Source organism: Phycodurus eques, unplaced genomic scaffold (genome assembly GCF_024500275.1).
Source record: "Phycodurus eques isolate BA_2022a unplaced genomic scaffold, UOR_Pequ_1.1 contig_25, whole genome shotgun sequence".
NCBI classification, from domain to species: domain Eukaryota; kingdom Metazoa; phylum Chordata; class Actinopteri; order Syngnathiformes; family Syngnathidae; genus Phycodurus; species Phycodurus eques.
Genome location: NW_026904022.1, coordinates 101,042 through 116,469, shown reverse-complemented (window position 1 = coordinate 116,469; position 15,428 = coordinate 101,042). Strand labels below are relative to the sequence as shown.

General features: G+C 48.4%; 1 protein-coding gene across 1 annotated transcript; it reads left to right on the top strand.

Moving 5' to 3' along the window:
* Positions 1-997: 997 nt before the first annotated feature.
* Positions 998-9,146, top strand: LOC133398189 (gastrula zinc finger protein XlCGF57.1-like). The gene is made up of 3 exons (XM_061669779.1): positions 998-1,365; positions 1,745-1,944; positions 4,628-9,146. Exons 2-3 carry the CDS (start codon positions 1,818-1,820, stop codon positions 6,172-6,174), a joined length of 1,674 nt encoding a protein of 557 aa, XP_061525763.1. The 5' UTR covers positions 998-1,365; positions 1,745-1,817; the 3' UTR covers positions 6,175-9,146.
* Positions 9,147-15,428: the final 6,282 nt, after the last annotated feature.

Here is a 15,428-nt window from a genome sequence, read left to right as displayed (position 1 = left end):
TCTCTCCGGCGTGTCCCGAGTCGACTCCTCCCGGTGGGACGTGCCCGGAACACCTCACCGGGGAGGCGCCCGGGAGTCATCTGAATCAGATGCCCCAGCCACCTCGTCCGGCTCCTCTCGATGCGGAGGATCTCTGCAGGGAGAGCCCGGACACCCAGCGGAGGAAACTCATTTCGGCCGCTCGTATCCGGGATCTTGTTCTTTCGCTCGTGACCAGAGGTGAGGGTAGGAACGTAGGAACCCCGATGAGATCCTGCCCCAAGTAAAAATAAAATAAAATCATTTTTTTCAAATGTTTTTTGATTTGGTCAAGAACATTACGTTGGATAGTTATTGCAGTATACTATGTCATGGGATTGTCATTATAATCATTACTCTCTTATCGTAATGGTTAATAAGTCCTGGCTTCAATATCTATTTTATAAAATCAAAAAAATACGAAGTGGAGAGTGACATGAGTGTCGCTTTTCAGCACCACACAAGATGTGAGCATCAAAGCGGTTGAAGTGGTAAACTGTTCATTCTACTCCTTACACAATAAAGTACACACATTGGCCTGAAAATGTAAGGAGTCGAAGTAAAAAGTACGCAGACAAAGAAATATTCCAGAAATCTTGTCGCTTGGGCCGTTTCTTGCTCTCTCTTCCGGGAATATTGATTGTATTTTTTCAATGTTATTTTCCCCCTGAAAAGTTGCCATTTTGCGGGTGAGGGGAGTCCAGAAACTGGATGGATGGATAATAATCGCAACGTTCACCAGACTCTGCTTGCATAGTGATGCCTTTTGGAAAAAGTCGGTCAGAAGAAGTGTATCACCTCCTTACTTCCGGTGCTGTGCTCCAAAATAAGAGCGAAAAACTTCACCACAGTGTCTATAGTTTCTGACGATGCAGCACGATTTTCTGCCTTCTGAGGAACGGAGAAGTTTGGCCATCGAGTACTTCCGTTGTCCCGAGTCTCGTGTTTTGGCTTGCCACTTTGGCGCTGTTCTGTTCTGTCGCTTGAAATAGTTCCGCCCCCAAAGGATCATGGGTAATACGGCTCCTTTCACATCTCGCGGTACGCGGCGAAGGCTCGAATGCGCTTCAGTAAATCTTGCCGAATTCGGGAGCGAATGTTGGGAATCCTCGACGCTTGACGCCCCCGATCACGACTTCAGTGGACGAAAACAGCATTCGTGCCATCTTCGCGTCCGGTTGGAGTCGTCTGGTGCACGTGGAAGCTTCTCGGCCTAGCCTAGCCTAGCCTAGCCTAGCCTAGCCTAGCTTCGCTTCACTTGAGAACAAAGAGACGCGTTTGTGATCAACACTTCGCCGAAGCAGAGATCAAGCGGGACTAAAGTGTTCTTCTTTCCGCCACCTACTAGTAAGAATATCTAATAAAAACCTTTCAATGTTTTTTTTTTTTTTTTTTTTTTTTTTTTAAAATGAAGGGAAAAAAAACAAAACACAACGACTACATTCTATTAGGGTTGTTTGTCTGAGATACTGAAATCATATCCTGTGACATTTCTTTTCTGAATCATCATTCTTGTTATCCTGATCTGAATTCTGAATCCTTTTGCAGAATGTCTCATGTTTTCACTCACAAATGAGCTGTCTTGTTTCTGTCTCATGCTTCTTACAATGCATAATTACACGTTCTGCTGTTTTCTTGTTGTTGACGTTGGCGCTTTGCCATTTGAACTCGCGTACTGTTGACCCCGCAATGTCCAAATCTGAATCTCGATTGAATTGTTTCACAGGTCCGATTATCACTTGCTTTTGTTCCTCATCCCTCCGACGTCGAGCGAAAAGTGTCGCGATCGCCGTGCGAAAATGCGTGCGAGGAGGACAGCGGAGCACGACGAAGAACCTTGGGCCCCGAAAGAGGAGAAGGAGCCACGAGGTCAACGACCGGACGCCGCGTTCGATCTGCGGCCTCCAACTGTGCCACGCGGCGCAGGTTGGCTCACTTGTTGCGTGCATCCTAACTTTAATAATATTCCCGTTTTTATTTACAGGCCCCGTTCGATGATGCATTTAACATAACATTATTACCATCCAATAATGTGTACTAAGTGGGTCTGCGGCAGGGGCGGGGCTACGCGGTGGCCGCCGCCACCCCGACGGCCGACCCCCGAATAAAAAAAACACAGTTAAAAGGTCAGATGACAAAGCTGTTATGGGCTCAGTTAAAATTCATATTTGCGTTGTTTATATGTTATGTAATAGACGCTCGTAACTTCCAGCAAGTTTTCAACTACAGTTTAGCTACAAAATAAGCAATTATTACGAGCAATGACCACTCCCCGAACATACCGGGCGTGCCAACATGATATATTCAGATATGTTTCAGTGACACGGCACAAGCGTTGACATAGGATGCGGTATTCCTCCATATTGTGTGCCCCTCGCTCGAGTTTGCGTGATAACACGAGTCTTTGCCGTCTTTGCATGTCGGCAAAAGTACCGTGTGGGTCTTTGTCGCCTCCTCCCCAGTGCAAAGTAACCACGATAAAGTCGTAGGCATATACAGGAAGTCCTCGCGTTGCGACGCCCGTGCCTCGTCCGCCGTTTTGTGCCCAGCGCCGCCGCGTTTCTGCTTAGCTGCGTACGATTCTGAGACCGATCACCGGTTCGTCGTCCCTTTGCCTAAATGTTATACACACAAAAAAAGTGACGCGGTGCCCCTTTCGAGACAAAATTAGGTTGTTAACGCTAAACCGTAAATCGGACTAACCCAGAAGTTGAACGCAGGCTTCAACTTCACCGAATTTATTTACCCAATTAATTACGTTTTGTTCACCGCTAATATACGTGTGTGGGAAAGGTAGATAACTCTCGGAAATATCTGTTTAGTGGGAACTTTCTTTCTGCGTAGCTGGTGATATGAAGTTGTTAGGAGGTTTTGTGAATTGAACAGGTTGTATATGAGTTCAGCATAGAAACGGAAGACAAGGGAATATATCACACGAGTTAAACATTGAAGCGCAAGTAGCATGCGAATACATATGCGGGGGGAGGGGGGGGGGAGCGGGGGTCCACCCTGAACTGGTTGCCAGCCAATCGCAGGGCACATACAAACAAACAACCATTCGCACTCACGGGCAATTTAGAGTTGTCAATTAACCTACCAAGCAAGTTTTTGGGTTGCGGGGGGAAACCGGAGTGCCCGGAGAAACCCCACGCAGGCACGGGGAGAACATGCAAACTCCACACAGGCGGGGCCGGGGATTGGACCCCGGTCCTCAGAACTGTGAGGCAGATGCAAGTCCAGGAGTTTAGTTATTGTTTTCTTTCTTGAGAACTTTTACCTCCGTTGTCATCGCTTTCATGGCTGACTGAAGTCCAGCATTGTCTTCTTTTAGCTCTCTGACTTGTTGGTGCGTGAACTCCAACATGGTGCAAAGGCACAAACAACAGTCAGGACCCGTCCCCCCACCCGAAAGGGGAGGGAGGCTACCCTCTCGTCCACCGGGGTGAACCCCAACGTACCTGCGCCAAGCCGGGGGGCAATAAGTGTACCCACACCTGCTCGGTACTCCAGAGTGGAAGAGAGTCCGACCCCCCCCCCTCTCGAGAGGACTGGTACCAGAGCCCCAACTGTGTGTGGAGGCGAGTCCGACTATATCTAGTCGGAACTTCTGGACCTCGCGCACCGGCTCGGGCTCCTTCCCTGCCAGAGAGTTGACATTCCACGTCCCTAGAGCCAGCTTCTGTAGCCGGGGATCGGATCGCCAAGGTCCCCGCCTTCGGCCAACACCCAGCTCACACTGCACCCGACCCCTATGGCCCTTCCCACAGGTGGTGAGCCCACGGGAAGGGGGTGCCCGGCCAGGCCCCATGGGTGCAGGCCCGGCCACCAGGCAATCTCCTTCGAGCCCCGCCTCCAGGCCTGGCTCCAGAGGGGGACCACGGTGACCCGCGTCCGGGCAAGGGAAAACCAAGTCCATTGTTTGTCGTCATCATAAGGGGTCTTTGAGCCTTGCTTTGTCTGGTCCCTCACCTAGGACCTGTTTGCCATGGGTGACCCTGCCAGGGGCGTGAAGCCCCAGACAACTTAGCTCCTAGGATCATTGGGACACACAAACCCCTCCACCACGATAAGGTGACGCTCAAGGAGGGGTTTAAACTGCATGCTATCAGTTAAGCGGAGGAACATGGGAATCGAGCAGCCGCGAGAGAATTCAAGATCACCGAATCCACGGTTCGCAAGGGGAGGAAGCAGGAAAACGAGCTTCGCCGAGTCAAGGGGACGAAGCTGAGTTTACGAACTTTATGAACGGCGATGTTGGCATGAATGCAGTGAGGCTTTATAAAGTTATTTGGAACTGTATATTTGTTGTGTATTTACGTCTGAAATTATGCTTACAAGAGGCCACTGTTACATAAAAAACCTACACAGAAAAATTTGCAAATGCCAAACCGGAGTCCACTGTATTACCTTTTTTGATACTTGTTTTTATGAACTTTATTTGACACTTTTTCACATTTTATTGTTGTTGACCTGCCCAATTTTATTTCCAATACATCAAACTCATCAGGCTTTCACATTAACCTTAAATATAAATCGAAAACCATAATACATGACAAAGTCACATGAGAAAAGATTTACCAAAACATGTCTGTCTTCTTGTGTCTTGCAGATATCACTGAAGATCTTCGTACTGAGAGGCAGGGTCCAGACCCCCCTCACATTAAAGAGGAAGTGGAGGCCGAAGCGGTCCACCACATCAAAGAGGAAGTGGAGCCCATTTCGATTAAAAAAGAGGAGGAAGAAACATGCCCCCACATCAAAAAGGAAGAGGAGGAGATCGCCACCAAGTTTCCATCGACCGGTGTCCCTTTGAAGAGTGAAGCTGAAGGTCACAGTGAGGAGACCGGAGGGGCGGAGCCTCCGAGCACCAGCTCAAGTCAACACATGACACCAGAAGGTGACGGAGACCACTGTGGAGGTTCACGAGCAGACGGACTCTTAGCGCCACTGTCAGATAGTGACGACACGACGTCACACTCTCCTCGCACCGATGATGATGGTCACACCGAAAACAAACGATGGAAATGTTCTCAGTGTGGGAAAACACTTGCCAATAAGAGCATTTTGAAACAACACGTGCGAACGCACACTGGAGAAAAACGTTTTTCCTGCTCAGTTTGCGGCAAAAGATTCACTCAGAAAGGAAGTTTAAAAAAACACACAATAACCCACACTGGTGAGAAACCGTTTTCCTGTTCAGTTTGTGGTCAAAGATTCAATCAGAGGGGAAACTTAAAAAAACACACAATAACCCACAGTGGTGAGAAACCCTTTTCCTGCTCGGTTTGTGGTCAAAGATTCTCTGTCAAGGGAAAATTACAAATACACACGAGAACCCACACTGGTGAGAAACCTTTTTCCTGCTCGGTTTGCGGTCAAAGATTCTCTGTGAAGGGAAACCTAAGAAGTCACACACGAACCCACACTGGAGAGAAACCTTTTTCTTGCACAGTTTGTGGTCAAAGATTCTCTGAAAAGGGAAGTTTAAAAATACACACAAGAACCCACACGGGTGAGAAACCTTTTTCCTGCGCAGTTTGTGGCCAAAGATTCTCTGTGAGGGGACACTTGACAAGACACACCAAAACCCACACTGGTGAGAAACCGTTTTCCTGCTCAGTTTGTGATCAACGATTCACTCAGAAAGGAAACTTAAGCTGTCACACAAGAAGACACACTGGCGAGAAACCTTTTTCCTGCTCAGATTGTGGCCAAAGATTCTCTGAGAAGGGAAACTTAAAAAAACACACAAGAACCCACACGGGTGAGAAACCGTTTTCCTGCTCGGTTTGTGGTCAAAGCTTCTCTGAAAAGGGAAGTTTGACAATGCACACAAGAACGCACACTGGTGAGAAACCTTTTTCCTGCAAAGTTTGCGGGCAACGATTTTATGAAAAGGGACACTTGATAAGACACCGAAAAACCCACACTGGTGAGAAACCGTTTTCCTGCGCAGTTTGTGGTCAAAGATTCTCTGAAAAGGGAAATTTAATAACGCACACAAGAACGCACACTGGTGAGAAACACTTTTCCTGCGCTGTTTGTGGCCAAAGATTCTCCTACAAGTATCAGGTTAAGGCACACAAGTGTGCCGGTGAGAAGAGCAGTGATCAAGATGCTTTGAATGAAAATGTAAATGTTTCATCTCAAAAGTAATTCCTATGTTACTGACTTACACAAATCGACATTCTTGTGTTCTTTGTGCCAGCTTTTATGGTATCTATCTTCTCGGTGCCAAGATACTTGAAAGGGACAAGGTCAAGGTGGGAACATGGGCACTTATTCCGTAGTGCTGGACTCCAAAACGTCGACAGAAAAACACTCCGTAGTCGTTTTAGAATCGTTGAACGATGAAATGTTTGATTTTCAGCCAGATTGTGTCCCATTTTGGACCCTGTCGGCCTGTCACAGTCCGACACGTAACAGGCAGGAGAAACGACAGCCACGCCGTCCCGCATCAAGTCATCCTTGCAGATTCAGTTCCTCACACGCCAGCTCCACTTTGAATTTATGCACCACAAGTGTATCGTATTATGTGTGTACGTGTCGATCAAATGTATGTGGAGATCACACAGGCGTTTCTGTTAACTGTAGCCCAGTTCAGGCGCTTCCCACATTGTCGTCATGTCGATTGCACTTTTATTTCTTGAATAACAGATACCAATTCTAGAAAGATTCCGATTTGAACCCTGGGGTTACGGTTAGAGCAGACCCTGGGCGATTATTTTGCCATGAAAAATCTGAAACTTGAAATCGGGCTTCGCCCCGTGTGGAGTTTGGTCAGGATTATTCTGTAAATCTACAGATACTTGCGCCACACAGAGACTGGAGACAAAGAACACAACCTGAATCAGGAAAGGGGGAAGCCGTCGCTCTCTCAGCGCTCCAAAGTCTCCCGACGTCGCCTTCCCCTTTGCTCCGTTTAGAACAGCTCGAGTAGGCGGTTTCACATTCCATGACCTTTTCTGGACTTGTTGGTGTGGAGATGTGGTCCGTGTCTGGATGTGTGTCTCTCACTCATCATTTTGTTCTTTCTCCCCAATTGGCAGGGAGTTGTCCGCACACCCAATAGAATCCATCCATTGCAAAAGTGGATGACTATGGTCAGGTGTATACTCACAGGTTCTCCAGGTTACATACAGCTTTTTCCTCTTCTATGTATCGACCGCTTATGTATCCCCGTTTCGAGCCAATCTCCCCGGTGGACGTCTTTTTGCGAGAAACGGGTATCGGGCTGTTCTCACATTGGCATTCTTCGAAAGCTCCTAAAAATAGCCTTCCGCTTGTGGCATAACAATCAGTACATTTGGTTTTGTCTGGGAGATGTAGATGGTCAGCCATCGGGCCTGAGTCGTTAATCTTTTTAAATGTAAACATTGTACCACATCCTCAGAATCGTCTTTATTTGCCAGGTATGTCCAAAAAACACACAAGGAGTTTGTCTCCGGTAGTTGGAGCCGCTTTAGTATGACAACAAGACAGTCAATTGACAGAGAACACTTTGGAGACAGAAAGACACTGACAAAAAAAAAACAGTCACTGAGCAGTAAAGGGTTGCTAGTTATCTGGTAAGACGCAGAGTCCTCTAGCACTTAGAGCAGTTCGAAAGACTAATATTGCAAGAGTCCGGTGCAATGACCGTTGTGCAAAGGGCGCCGAGACTTCAGGCGAGTAGTGCGATAATCTGGGACATTGTCGATTGTGCAAATGTTGCCGAATTTGAAGGAAAGTCTCATTTTTCCAGCTATGAGCTCTAAGTCATTCTTCCTTTTTATAGCAAAAATCAACTAGACGTGGACGTCGAGTAGTTCAGTGACACTATTTCCGTTCTTGTATGGCTCGAGGAGATTGGCATTCTGGTACAAACGTAACCCTTCGACTCGTTGTTTACCTTCCCAATCATTGAAGCGTACCTGCGCCGTGTGTTCGTTCAGTCGATATGTGAGGACGTCATGATGTTCATTTGACCCAAATCGTCATCTTCGAACAACAACATCAAGAGCGTTTTCTTCCCTCCCATGCTAAAACCATACCCGTGGTGGAATCATTAACACCGCGCACACACAACAATGCGATACGTAATATTGCTCTCGGCGTTTCAATTCCTGGCTTCCTCTTCCTGCGCTTTGTGGACGATATGAACATTGGCACTTTTTAACTGGATGTCTGAATGTAGTCCTGTTTTCTCAACTATGATTGACAAAATGACTTCCGTTGTCACTCCGAAAGATTTGCGGTATGCCATGCTGGGGCACGATATATTCATACAATGCCTTAGCCACAGTAATAGCATCTGGGTGATTTGCTGGAACAATTTCAAACCCATTTTGAAAACACATCCATCAGAACTCGGCAATATTTGTATTGTCCTACTTTATTCACTTCAATAAAATCCATATGCACCAGTTGAAAAGGAGCCATACTTCCTTTTAGCGATGCACGTGTTTTCTCCAATGTTTTACTGATGTCAATATCAAACAAGTGAATGATTGATTAAAATAAGACTGTCAAGAAACGAACTTTTGGTGGTAAACGGTAAAGTGTATTTGTGATCCTTAATAAAATGCGCTTCTTCAAACAGCGAGACGAACTCAATTCTCCCCGTTGAAAGGAAGTCAAATGCCTTGAAAGTGGCACGAAGCAGGCCCAAAAAATGGCAAGTCGATGCGACACACCACAGAGAAGAGCAATGGTAACATGCCTGGCAAATTGGAATGCGCCAAACAAATGGCAAAGTACTTCAAGTCCGGTTTCAAAACGGAACATAAGCACAGCGAACTCACGAGTGAGAAACGACGAAACACGAGAGCTGCTTGTCAAGCGGCGGCGCGCCGGGCGACATCCCGGCCACGGCCCCAGATAACCGCGGCTCTGCCTTCGTCCACGTCTCCCGGTGTTGAGAGCGGGTCCGTCTTGATTCTCCTTCACTGCTGCACAGCTCTTCGATTTGATTCAATTTGGTGAGTGCAGAAAAAAAGAGCACATTCACACGTCCTAACATACTGCTGTCATTTGAACCCCTCTGCGATTCATCCAAATTGGACCTACGAAACGTCAACCCCCTCATCCGTATCCGAGGGGGGGGGATGAATGGAAGACCGCTTTCGATACCCCCCCCCCCCCCCCCCCCCCCCGGACACTTCGAAAACCTGGCCATGCCGCTCAGATTAACCAACGCCCCCGCGCCCGGTTTGTTTTTGTTTACTTGGACGACATCCTCATTTTGTCCCGTTCCCCCGAAGAACACCGCACTCATGTACGCCAAGTCCTCCAGCGTCTCCTTGATAACCGTCTGTTCGTCAAACCCGAAAAATGTGAATTCCACCTCTCCTCCGTACATTTCCTCGGCTACATCGTTGCCAAAGGACAAAATCCAAGCAATCGTTGACTCGCCCATTCCCACCACCTGGAAAGAACTAAGTTTCCTCAGATTCGCCAACTTCTACCGCCGCTTCATCCGGAATTCCAGCAAGGTCGCACTTCCCCTCACTAGCCTTACATCCACCAGCTCCCCCTTTCAGTGGACCCCAAGCTTTCGGCCAACTCAAAAGCCTTTTCACCAGTGCTCCCATCCTACGCCACCCCGACCCCTCCCTCCAGTTTGTGGTGGAGGTTGATGCCTCGGACACTGGGGCTGGGGCTGTCCTCTCGCAGCGGAACCCAGAAACATACCAGAAACTTCATCCCTGTGCCTTTTTCTCCCGTCGCCTGGCCCTTGCCGAGAGGAATTACGACGTTGGCAACCGAGAGCTTTTAGCCATGATATGGGCATTTGAGGAATGGAGGCACTGGCTAGAGGGGACTGAATTACCGTTTATCATTTGGACTGGACCCACAACTCCAAGCTCACCTGTCATCCCGACATCACCCGCACAATTCAGTTCATCCAGCAGTGGCCCAGCCTTGACACCCGGAGGTTCGTCCAAGCCTGCTCTGTCTGTGCCCGAGGGAAGTCTTCACACCTGCCCCCAGCAGGTCTGCCGCGTCCCTTTCCTATCCCAAGCCACCCTTGGTCCCACATCGCTCCGGCCTGCCCCCCTCTGCAGATAACTCGATCATTCTCACTACTGTCGATCGCTTTTGTCCATTAAGTACCCCTCCCCAAACTACCATCTGTCTTTGAAACTGCGAACCTCCTTGTCCAGCCTGTCTTTAGACTCCACGGTATCCTCATCGATATCGTCTCTGACCGAGAACCTCAGTTCTCCTCCCTGGTATGGAAGGAATTCTGGAAAGTGGTGGGCGCAGCAGCCGGCTTGTCTTCGGGATATCATCCACAGACCAACGTCCAGATGGAGCAGGCGAATCAGTCCATGGAATCAGCCCTCCGCTGCGTTGCCGCACGCAAACCCCACCTCCTGGAGCTCTTTCCTCCCGTGGATTGAATACGCCCACAACTCCCTCACCAGCTCCGCTACCGGTATGTCCCCATTCATGGCTTGCTACGGTCTCCAACCACCATTATTTAGGGAACAGCAGCAGGCGGTGGCGGTTCCCGCGGTTATGGATCACCTAAAAGTGGTCCAGGCCGTGTGGAAAGACATCTGGGCGGCCTTAACCCGGTCCGCAGACCTTCATCGCTCTCCTACGCCTGACTACAAGGTGGGTCAGTCCGTTTGGCTTTCTTCCCATGACTTCCCACTCCAGACGGAATCACGCAAACTCACTCCGCGCTTCTTTGCTCCTTTCCCTATTACAAAAATGATCAATCCCACATCTGTCTCACTGAAACTTCCGCAGTCTCTAAAAATCCATCCTACATTCCATGTGTCACTACTCAAGCCTATCTCCACCTGCGCTCTTAGCCGTTCCGGCCGTGCCTCCTCCGTTCCCCCGTGTCATCGACAACCATCCGGCCTTCACGGTTTCGCACATCCTCGATGTGAGGCCCAGTGGGAGGGGTTATCAGTACCTGGTAGTCTGGGAGGGGTATGGTCCGGAGGAGCGCTCCTGGATTTACCGTAAACTCCTATTGGACGACTTCCATATTAGTGACTTTTTTGCGGCTCACCCGGGGAAACTTGGTAGGACGCCAGGGGACGTCCCTTTAGAGGGGGGTACTGTCTCAACATTTTACTGTTGTAGCGGACATGCCACGCAAAAGATGCTACCTGGCACCCCACCCTCGCACTTCCGCCGCTGCCCGCCGAGGTAGACTGTAACTCCAGAGTCACACACAGACTGTAAACGGATTAACACAATAAACTGTCTTCAACAAGACACAGACATTTGCTTTGCCATGCAAGTGAATCACGTCTGCCTGAGACTTCAAAGGGGACACCCACGGATGCCGGGTTCGCCCCCGAACACTAAGTTAATTAACTTCCCTCCAGTCGAAGGATTGGACGTCAAATCTGTTGTTAACTGAACCAGACTGGATGTCTCACCCCACGCCAAAAATGTCACATGAAAATGGTAATGTTCTCCACACCACATAACGTTTGAAACATTCATTACAGGTATGAAAGAGAATGAGCGTGGAACAATGCAGGGTGAGGAAAATGGTCTCGTTATCTTCAACCCAATAATTAATTATTTATTCCACTGGTTTTAAACCACAAAATAATCATAGAGTGGAAAAATAACGCCAAAAGGCAGTCCAGCCCCTCGGTGTTCGCGTCGCGAAGGTGGTAGAAAAGGAGGCCCGCTCTGGCCATAAAACTCACCTGCATCTAATGTGTTGCAGACACGTCTAACATTGCAGTCTACTAAAAGTACGGACTAGTGCATATTTGGGTCTATATTAACGAGACCAGGAGTCCTCAGCTGTACGCATTCACTACACGCCCATTCTGCTCATCTCACGTCACAAATCCCTTCCTTTGCCAATGTTCGTAGATACCTTGTTCGTTTTGTGTTTATCTGTATATTATCCTGTAGAAACCCCTTTTCATGATGACATTTTCTATAAAATTCACCCCTTGATTGTGTGCGTGTTTGGGTTTGGAATGAAACCTCTAAAAATTCTAGAACTCAAAAGTATCTAAAATGTTGTCACCTTCCAATAAGAGACTGAATACAAAGGGTTGTCGTCATTTCGCCTCAAGTTCAAATATGACGTGGTGCCCCTCATATCTATCAAATATAGATAGTGCAGCCACACAGTTTGGCAGGTCCTGTGCGTTTGCTTAAAAAGTCATCCAAAGATCAAATAGGACCTTGGATTATGCTATCAACGTATTCCTTTGCTGTTTGGATAACCCTCTATCTTCTGCTAAGTTCAACATGTCCAAGAAAAAGGGACACTCTAACATTGTATCCAGCCAGATGGAGTCAGCACATGCTATTCACAAGGGTACTGGACTATGGCCATGCCAGGCCACCCCCAGGTGAGCAGGAACAGGCTGTCACAGGCAAACCACTCCTGGGTGTTTTTAATCTCTTGCTGATACTTCTTTTGGCTGGTGATGTTGAACTAAACCCTGGGCCACTGCTAGCTGGGCCTCCACCTCTGCTACCTGGGCCAACATCACTGCCAACTGGGCCTTTACCTCGAGCAGCCGGGCTAACACCAATGCTAGATCAGCTAACATCATTGCTAGCTAGGCCTCCACCTCTGCTAGCTGGGCCTATACCACTGCCACCTGGGCCAACACCACTGCCACCTGGGCCTCCACCACTGCCAGCTGGGCCTCCACCATTGCTGGCTGGGCCTCCACCACTACTAGCTGGGCCTCCACCTCTGCTAGCTGGGCCTCCACCACTGCTAGCTGGGCCTCCACCATTGCTGGCTGGGTCTCCACCACTGCGAGCTGGGCCTCCACCTCTGCGGGCTGGGCCTCCACCACTGCTAGCTGGGCCTCCACCATTGCGGGCTGGGCCTCCACCACTGCCGGCTGGGCCTCCACCATTGCCGGCTGGGCCTCCACCACTGCGAGCTGGGCCACCACCACTGCTAGCTGGGCCTCCACCACTGCTAGCTGGGCCTCCACCACTGCTGGCTGGGCCTCCACCACTGCTAGCTGGGCCTCCACCATTGCTGGCTGGGCCTCCACCACTGCTAGCTGGGCCTCCACCATTGCCGGCTGGGCCTCCACCACTGCTAGCTGGGCTTCCACCTCTGTTGGTTTGGCCTCTGCCTCTGCTGGCTGGGCCTCCACCTCTGCTAGCTGGGCTTCTACCTCTACAAGCTGTACCTCCACCACTGCCGGCTGGGCCACCACCACTGCCGGCTGGGCCACCACCACTGCCGACTGGGCCTCCACCACTGCCGGCTGGGCCTCCACCTCTGCCGGCTGTGCCTCCGCCACTGTTGGCTGGGCCTCCGCCACTGCTAGCTGGGCCTCCACCTCTGCTAGCTGGGCTAACACCTCTGCTAGCGGAGCTAACACCTCTGCTCGCTGGGCCTCCTCCACCGCTGGCTGATGCGGAAGCTGGCAGCGTAAAGCTATATGCAAACATTGGCAATAAAAGAAACGGGGCTGCCAAACCCCGCAATACTCAAGCACCGGAAATGCAGGGTGTTCCAAATCGTTAATGAATATGGGACTCAACACGTGAACCAAAAGGCATTCTTTGTGCACACTTAAATATACGAAGCATTTGAACGAAAAGTGATCAGGTCCATCGCCTTCTCACTGACTCAAATATCGATTTCCTCTGCATGAATCTTCGCCCTCAGCAATACAATCTGTACCTGGTTATAAAATGTTTAGAAACGACAGACAGGGTTCTAAGGGAGGAGGTGTTACGATTTATGCCAAGGACACTTTGAATTGTAATGAAATACATGTTACAGATGAGAATGGAACTCAGATTGATCTAGCTTTTACGAATAGGCCAGAAAGGATCTTGAAGCCATACAATAGGCTCACAGGATTGTCTGATCACAATCTTATAATGGTCACAAGAAAATAAAATAGAAAGCGCTTCAAACCCTTGGCCACCACTGAATCCAATAGGTTACCAAAACATGAACAACGAAATTTCCAAGATTCTATCCAAGAAGAAAACTGGGATGTATTATGATGGAAAAATGTAAATAAGTTATCACGTGTTGTGCTTTTCTGCTTGCTTCTACTGAGAGAAATGTTTTATCACTGCAAAGCCTTCTCCCACACGATGAGTCATGTGTTTGCAGGTGCAAGGACAAATATGAGCAGAGGAGTCTTCCTGTGTCTTGATAAGAAGTATAGAATTCTTCTACTGTCTCAACCACAACAAAGAGTGTTATGTGCTGATCACATGAGTTGCAACAAGCATGTATGCCCCCACCTTTTTGTCGTTGTAACTCATATGTAACAAGGGAACTGCCCTAAAGTAATAAAAAGAGAGAATCCGGCAGAGTGAACTCAGAAAAATGGTTGGAGACTGTAACTAAGTACACTCTTGGCCGTTTTCTCCTTGCAAGTCTGAAAACTGAACTCTCTCTGTGTCTGTCTTGATTTTTTACAAGTGTTTTAGGTGTCTTGAACCTGACATATTACTCGCTGGCAAATTTTTTTGATGAGGATTGTTCTAAATTTGCCGACAAAATACAAGACATTATTATACAATTTACACGGATAATTCAACTAAAAGCTAGAAAGAATGGCCTTCCTTGGTTAAACACATTTATTATGAAACTGATGAAAGAACGCGATCATTCCTTGAAGTTGTCGGTCAAATCAGGATACAATAGACACCACTTTATTTCACTGAGAAATAGGATAGTGAAAGAAATAAGAAAATCTAAAGCTGACTTTTTCATGACTGCTTTGAATAGTGGGAAGGGAAATTAAAAAAATATATAACCTGGAATTATATTCAAAAACTATTGGGTGATACACAAAATAATGCAGCCCTATGGGGGGCACAAGTCAGTACAAACTGTAGGCCGGTCCCAAGCCCGGATAAATGCAGAGGGTTGCGTCAGGAAGGGCATCCGGCTTAAAACCTCGCCAAACCAATATGAGCGTTCATCCAAAGAATTCAATACCGGATCGGTCGTGGCCCGGGTTAACAACGTCCGCCACCCGCGCCGTCAACGTGCGGGGCGCTGTTGGAAATTCAGCTACTGTGGGTCGAAGTCGAAGAAGAAGAAGAGGTGGAAAGCGGGTTCTTCGGCAGAAAGAGAACAGGAAAGCACAGAGCCTAGAACTGAATGTGGGGACTTTGAATGTTGGGACTATGACAGGAAAATCTCGGGACTGGGTTGACATGATGATTAGGAGAAAGGTTGCTATATTGTGTGTCCAGGAGACCAGGTGGAAAGGCAGTAAGGCTAGAAGTTTAGTGGCAGGGTTGAAATTATTTGACCATGGTGTAGATGAGAAGAGAAATTAAGTCGGGGTTATTTGAAAAGAAGAGTTGGCTAAGAATGTCTCGGAGGTGAAAAGAGTATCAGATCGAGTGATGAGGCTGAAATTTGAAATTGAGGCTGTTATGTATAATGTGATGAGTGCCTATGCCCCACAGGTAGGATGTGACCT

Bases quoted from the DNA above. Each gene is read 5' to 3' on its own strand.
- LOC133398189 (XM_061669779.1), top strand. From the start codon at position 1,818: ATGCGTGCGAGGAGGACAGCGGAGCACGACGAAGAACCTTGGGCCCCG. The intron at 1,945-4,627 runs GTTGGCTCACTT...TGTGTCTTGCAG, and splicing joins AACTGTGCCACGCGGCGCAG to ATATCACTGAAGATCTTCGT.